This window comes from Anolis carolinensis, chromosome 4, assembly GCF_035594765.1.
Source record: "Anolis carolinensis isolate JA03-04 chromosome 4, rAnoCar3.1.pri, whole genome shotgun sequence".
In the NCBI taxonomy this organism is placed as follows: Eukaryota; Metazoa; Chordata; class Lepidosauria; order Squamata; family Dactyloidae; genus Anolis; species Anolis carolinensis.
In genome coordinates, this window is record NC_085844.1 from 222331868 (window position 1) to 222339706 (window position 7839).

The 7839-nt window shown below is 37.2% G+C and overlaps 1 protein-coding gene across 1 annotated transcript; it reads left to right on the plus strand.

The window, feature by feature from the left end:
* The first annotated feature begins 2984 nt into the window (after positions 1–2984).
* LOC107982813 (uncharacterized) lies at positions 2985–7565 on the plus strand. Its single transcript, XM_016993423.2, has 2 exons — positions 2985–3157; positions 3705–7565. Exon 2 carries the CDS (start codon positions 3758–3760, stop codon positions 4826–4828), a length of 1071 nt encoding a protein of 356 aa, XP_016848912.2. The 5' UTR covers positions 2985–3157; positions 3705–3757; the 3' UTR covers positions 4829–7565.
* The last annotated feature ends 274 nt before the right edge of the window (positions 7566–7839 follow it).

The following is a 7839-nucleotide window of genomic DNA, read 5'->3' on the forward strand; positions in this document are numbered from 1 at the left end:
ACACTCTGAAAATAGGGGAAATCCAGAAAGGAAACAACCAGGGCCAGCTAACACCTCCCAACAAAGGATTCCCCCAGGCAGGAAGCAGCCAGGCTTTGAAGCTGCAAGGCAATTAAATGCTAATCAAGGTGACTAATTGCAGCATTCATACTTGCTGCTCTGAGACTTTTCATTGCTATTCAACCTGGCCATCCAAGGATTCCACAAGGTAGAAAGTGGCCAGGCTTGCAAGCAGCAAGGCTATTCAGTGCTATTCAGCCTGGCCAACCAAAATTTCCCCTAGATAGAAAACCCTCAGGTTTTGAAGCCACGAGAGTACTCCATCCCATTCAACCTGCCCAAGGAAGGATGCCCCTATATAGAAAGCTTTGAAGCAGCAAGGCTATTCACTGCAATTCAAATTGCACTGAATTTGCCAAAAAACCATTCCCCCAGAATGCAAGTACCCAGCCTTCCAAGCAGCAAGCCTATTCCATTGTATTCCAGCTCACCAAACAAAGATTCACATAAGAAGAAACCGCCCAGGCTTTGAGGCTGCAAAGCTATTCACTGCTATTCCACCTGGTCAATAAATGATCTCCATAAGCCACAGCAATGTGTGACAGGGCACAGCTAGTGAGTTATAAGCTTAGTAGATGCACAGAATGCTGTAGATGTAGCATATCTTGATTTCAGTAAGGTCTTCGACAAGCTCCCCCATGACCCTCTTCCAAAAAGACTAGCTAAATGTGGACTAGGCAATGTTACCCACCTCGAGCTGAGAGGAGAGGCAGGTAAAAATAATAATAATAATAATAATAATAATAATAATAATAATAGGTGGATCTGTAATTGGTTAAGTGACTAAATCCAAAGGACGCTCACCATTAGTTCCACTTCATCTTGGAAAGATGTGAGTAGTGGAGTGCTGCAACGTTCAGTCCTAGGCCCAGTACTGTTCAACATCTTTATTAATGGTTTAGATGAAGGTTGAAAGGGCATGCTTATCAAGTTTGCAGATGACACCAAATTAGGAGGGATAGCTAATACTCCAGAGGACAGGATCAGAATTCAAAAGGACCTTAACAAATTAGAGAGCTGGGCCAAAACTAACAAAATGAATTTCAACAAGAACAAATGTAAGATACCACACTTAGGCAGAAAAAATGAAATGCAGAGATACAGGAAGGGTGATGCGTTGCTTTTCCATGTGGAAAAGATCTTGAAGTTTTTGCAGACAACAAGTTGAACATGAGCCAACCATGTGATGCAGCAGCCAATGGGATTTTGGGCTGCATCAAGAGGAGTATTGTGTCTAGATCAAGGGAAATCATGGTACTTTGTATTCTACTTTGGTTAGACCTCACCTGGAATACTGTGTCTAATTCTGGGCACCATAATTAAAAAGAGATATTGACAAGCTAGAAGGTGTCCAGAGGAGGGCAACTAAAATGATAAAAGGTCCGGAGACCATGCCTTATGAGGAGTATCTTAAAGAGCTGGGCATGTTTAGCCTGCAGAAGAGAAGGTTGAGAGGAGGCATGATAGCCATGTATAAATATGTGAGAGGATGGATTAGAGGTGGGAGCAACCTTTTTCTGTTTTAATGTTTGCATATTTGTATATTTTAAATTACTGATTATACTTTTAATGTAAGCTACTTTGAGTCTTCTTCGAAAGATAAAATGGGGTATAATAATAATAATAATAATAATAATAATAATAATAATAATAATCATCATCATCATCATCTGCTGCTGCTGCCCTGGAGACTAAAGCTCCATCTACACTGCCATATAAAATCCAGATTATCTGAATTGAACTGGATTATATTGTTCTATACTGCCATATAATCCAGTTCAGAACAGATAATCTGGATTTTATATGGCAGCATAGATGGGGTTTTAGTCTCCAGGGCAGCAGATTATTATTATTATTATTATTATTATTATTATTATTATTATTATTATTATTATTATTATTAAATACCTCGCTTTATCTTTCAAAGAAGAAGACTCAAAGTGGCTTACATTAAAAGTAGGACTCGGGAGACTTCCGGTGGGGCCAGCATGGCGGCAGGGTCGCTTCATTGAGGGCTCTCAGTGAGGCACCGCGTAGAGCAGTCGGGTGTGAGCTGTAGCTCCCCTCCTCAGCTGGATCGAGGTGCTGAGGGGACGCAGAACCCGAGAGGCACCCCCAAGACCCCAAAGATTGCCTTCCCCTCAAGGGCGGGTGATCGAGTGGGTCAGGGAGAGCCAAGGGTAGCGGACTGCTCCGCGGGAAACGGGAGAAATCCTGTATTAACTGCCGTCCAGCTCCATCAAAACAAAGAAAACTGAAGAAAACAAAAAGCGACCCCTATTCACAGCAGTAAGCGGTGAGTGGGGAGCAAATAAAAGAAAATCCAGCCGGAGCGTGTGAGATCCCCGGCGGGGGAGGGAAATCTGAAGAACTAAAAGAAGGGGAAAAAAGCTGAGTCAACAGAAGGCAGAAGCGGAAGATTGAAAAGGGGTGTAATTTAATTAACAAATTTAATCTTTTAAAGTAAAGGACGCCAAGACAGCTTATCAAAAGACAATCTTTCATACCTCACCCCTCACCCCATTTGGCCAAAAAGAGAGTTCGAAGGGCATAATGGACAGGTGGGAAGCCTAAGGGAGAAAGTAAAGACTGGGAAAAAAATATTATATATAGCTTCGTAAACCACCCCAAAGGCCCCTGGTTACCCGGACGGGTCAAATAAGAAAGAAGAAATATTCACAGCAGGACTCTGACCTTGACGCCTTGATGTTTGGTCTATCCTAATCGTCTCTATAAACAAAGCGTCTGGAAAGGGACGGAACTGGAAAGGAAAGGCGGGAAAGGAAAGGGAGGAAGCAGGAAGATCAGCAGAAAGGGCGGAAGTAAACGAAGAAGCCATTTTGACCAAGGGCGGAAGAAGTTAGAGACAGTGAGCAAAAAAAAAAAAACGGAACGGAAGGGAAGAAATTAACTATATAAAAAGCAAGTGACCAAAAGGGTTAACGGAAGAAAACAAGGACAGCCAGGCCGAAGGGGAAGGATTGAAACCCCATTGAGAATAAGTAGCGACGAGTCCAAATTGGCGGCGGTGGCGATCGGAGGGATTACCCAGATAACGAAGAATTGACGGAGGTGACAAGAGGAAAGGACAAGACAGGTCATCGGAGCTAAGAAGGGAGTTAGTTCATTAAAGTGGTGGCATAAGGAGAATGTTGGTAGAAAGTGCAATTGGAGTTTGGAAGACAAATTTATAAACTTATAAAGAAGGTCTTCTTCCATTCCTTGTTTTCATTTTAATAAGCTTCTCAATTAGTTTGATTGGCGTAATAAATTTACAAGCAAACAAGTAATTTTTATCTAGTCAATTAATCTATTAATCTATTAAATTTAAGGGACGAAAAATATAACAATAATCAATTAATATTTATTGAAGCGAATCAATCAATTAAGGAATTACAAAAACAGAGGGAATTAACTCATATAGCTAACCATAATTAATTGAAGGAAAATACTAAAATCTAAATTAAAAATAATAGCAAGTGATGAACTAAAGACACTATAAGGACCAGCTTTCTCCATAAGGGTCCTAATAGATTACAGTCTCAAATAAATAAATTAAAAAAAAAAAGAGGCTGAAGTAACAAGCCTGGAGGAGGTAGACAAGAAACTTAAGAAATTAATTTTGTGATTTTCGAATTAAATAGGTGTGGAAAATACTATTGCTGTTATTTAGTTAAACACTATCAGGAAACTCAAAATGACAGCCTCCAAGGCTAAAGGAGATCTGCAAGGTCTCCAGAGAAGACCCTCGCTGGGTTCAGCAGAAGTAAGTTTCCGAGATATGATGGCGGAATTACAGAAAATTTCACAGAAACAAGACTTATTCCAGAAGGAATTAAGCGAGATGAATGCGAAACAGAACTCTCAACAACAGCTATTTCAAGAGCAGTTTGAGGAAATCAAGAAGGAAATAAAGGAAGAAGTAGGTCAGATTAAAAGAGAAGTCGTACAATTGAAAGAAGACTTTAGAAAGCTAGAAAAAGGAGAAACAAAAAGGGAAGAAGCCCAGAAAAAAATACAAGAAAAGATTAGGGTATTAGATTCTAAACAAGAGAAGTTGGCACGCAACCAAGAAAGACTAGAAGCCAAGGAATTGGAATACCAATTAAGGTTTCGAAATGTGCAAGAAGACCCAGAAGAGAATATAAGTCAAATTATAATAGATCTTTTAACAAAGTTACTGAATATCTCAACCACAAAACTAGAGCAAGAAATAGATCAAATCTATAGAATTTCAACGAACTACTCCAGAAAAAATAAAACTCCCAGAGTCATAATAGTACATCTAACTAGAAAGAAAATCCGAGAAGAAATATTACGAGAAAATAGTAAAAACCCAATATACTACAAAGATACAAAAGTGGCAGTGTTAAAAGAATTCCCCCAATCTACGTTGATAAAGAGGAGACAATATTTTTTTTTAACGGAGGAACTAAAGAAGAGGAAAATAAGATTTAGGTGGGAAAGGAACAAGGGAATTATGACCACTTACAACGACCAAAAACATTGGCTTACCTCGATGGATAAGGCTAAGGAATTTTACAAGTTACTTATGAAAGAAACGGACACACCACCAGGAGTACTGGATAAATCTAAAAAGACACCACCGACTCCGAGGCAAGAGAAAAAAAAAAGAGCTAGATTTGTATCACCAGGACATGAAGACACAGAAACGGACCAAGACCAAGATGACCCTGACACGGAAGATCCAGATAAGGACTTAGATAATTTCAAATTGGACCCACACCTGAGACAAGAAGATGAATAAACAGCAATTAAAGTGTATATCATTAAATGTTAATGGCGTAAACTCTCCAAATAAAAGAAAAAAAGTATTCAACAAATTAAGGTGTGGTAATTATGAAGTGATAGCACTCCAGGAGACACATATTGCACAGAGGCATATAGCACATTTAACAAACAAAAGACTAGGTAAGGAATTCCTCTCCTCTTTTGAAAAAAAGAAAAGAGGGGTTGTTTTATACATAAAAGAAGATATTCATGCAGAATTGTCATTTAAAGATCAAGAGGGGAGAGTCGTAGCGGTACAAATTACAATTGGAAATAAAAAGATCTTAATATGTAATATTTACGCTCCAAATGGCCCAAAATCAAAATTTGCGGAAAAAATAAAAGAAAAGTTAGACAAAGAGGAATTCGACAAATTAATTATGCTGGGTGACTTTAATGGAGTTTTGAATAGTCAACTGGATAAGAGTAAGAAATTGAAAAGAGCACCAAAAGGTAAAATTTCTACATTACCAAAAAACTTTTTAGATCTGAAGGAAGAATTTGAATTAATAGATGCATGGAGAGAGAGGTATCCGAATAAAAAGGATTATACCTTCTACTCGGACAGACATCAGTCATGGTCGCGCATAGATATGGTGTGGGTTACAAATAATCTTCTTACATACATTAGTGAAATTTATATTCAACCAAGAGAGTACTCGGACCACTGTGCGGTGGAAATGATTCTGAATCATAAATCATACCATCCTAAATGGAGATTAAATGAAAACCTGCTAAAGAAAGAAGAGGACGCAAAAAAATACAAAACAATTTTCAAGGAATACCTAAAGATAAATAACACAGAGGGAATGAATATCAACACAGTATGGGATGCCTCAAAGGCAGTAATGAGAGGACATTTGATTCAAAGCAATGCGAGAATGGCAAAGGCAAAGAAAAAAAACCTAATGGATATTAAAAGGAGAATAGCTGATAAAGAGCGCGATCTAAAGAAGAATCCGGAGGATAAAAAATTAGACAAAGAACTTAAAAAGTTAAATCAGGAAAAATATCATTTGGAATTAGATGAACAAGCAAAACAATTAAAATTTATTAAACAAAATCATTTCGAAAATGCGAATAAACCGGGGAAATGGCTATCTAAGCAAGTCCGCAAAAAGAAACAATCACAAAAAATAGTAAGATTAATGAAAGGGGACAGAGTAATAAATACGGATAAAGAGATCCTAGACGAAATTAAAAGTTACTTTGAAAAACTTTATACAAAAGACCCGATCTCAAAAGAGGAGATAGCTAATTATATAGGGAAATTCAAGTTACCTAAGATTTCAGAATTACAGAGGGAAAATTTAAATAAAGAAATAACAGAGGAGGAAATTATAGCGGCAATTAATAACATGGACCCTAACAAAGCCCCGGGCCCGGATGGGTACACAGCGGGGTATTATAAGGTTCTAAAGCAAGAATTTATTCCATTACTCAAGAACGTTATGAATGGGATATTAAGAAATCAAGGAGTACCGGATTCATGGAAAACAGGAGAAATAATAGTAATTCACAAAGACCAAACGGAAAAGACAGACATACGTAATTATAGACCAATTACACTCTTGAATACAGATTATAAAATATTTACCAATATTTTAGCTACAAGATTGAAATTTTTTTTAAACGATTGGATAGGGGAGGAACAGTCAGGATTCCTACCTAAACGTAACTTAAAAAATAACATTAGAACGGTGATCGATGCAATTGAATATTTTGAAACTAACCATCAGAAGGAAGCGGCCTTCTTGGCAATCGATGCAGAAAAAGCATTCGACAATTTGAATTGGGACTTTTTTAAATTGTTGATGCAAGAATTAGACTTAGGTTACCAATTTATGAACGCAATTAACACGATATATGATAAGCAATATGCAAAAATTCAAATTAATGGTCTAATGTCGGATGTATTTGAAATTGGGAAAGGAACCAGACAAGGTTGCCCCCTCTCCCCTCTCATTTTTATACTATCACTGGAGCTTTTATTAAAGGGTATAAGAGAAGACAGCAGTTTAAAAGGACTAAAAGTGGCTAAACAAGAATTTAAGGTGAGAGCATTCGCTGACGATCTAATAGGTATAATTGAAAACCCATGTAAAAATTTAGAAATATGGCTGCAAAAAATAGAGGAATTTGGGAAACTAGCAGGCTTTCGATTAAACAAGAAAAAAACAATGATCCTAACAAAGAATGTAACAAAGAAGAATCAAGAATTATTAACAAAAAAAACGGGCATAAGTTGTGTGACTAAAATTAAATATTTGGGAATATGGATCACCTCAAAAAATTCCCAACTCTTAACAAACAATTATACTAATGTATGGAAAGAAATAAGGAAAAATTTAGCAACATGGAAATTTTTAAATTTATCACTTCTGGGAAGGATGTCCTTGGTCAAAATGAATATTCTACCAAGACTTTTATTCCTCTTTCAAAACATTCCAATAATACGAAACATTAAGTCATTCAAAGAGTGGAATAAGGATTTAATGAAGTTTGTTTGGAAGGGGAAGAAACCCAGGATAAAATATACAGTATTAATTGACAAAAAAAACAGAGGAGGATTTGGGTTTCCGGATTTAAAACTGTACCACGATGCCTGTGCCCTCGACTGGATCAGACCATGGATGAATCTTAACAAAGAAAAAATACTTACATTGGAGGGTCATGATCTGAGAGTGGGGTGGCATTCGTACACTTGGTACGATAGAGAGAGAAAAGAGAAAAATTTTGGAAACCATTTTATTCGCTCCTCCCTATTATGAATTTGGCAAAAGTATAAAAAAAAAATTTCTATTTAAAGACACCACTATGGCTATCCACTATGGAAGCCAAACAAAGAAGACTCCTAGGTTGGTCTAATTGGCCTACATATAAGACTTTGTTGGTAAAAGGCTCGGAAACTCTGAAATCATATGAAGAGATAAAACAGAAGTTTGCGCATATCTCATGGCTACATTACATGCAAATTAAGGAGGAATA

What these genes read in the sequence shown, in the direction of transcription:
- LOC107982813 (XM_016993423.2), top strand. Translation starts at nt 3,758, where the DNA reads ATGACAGCCTCCAAGGCTAAAGGAGATCTGCAAGGTCTCCAGAGAAGA.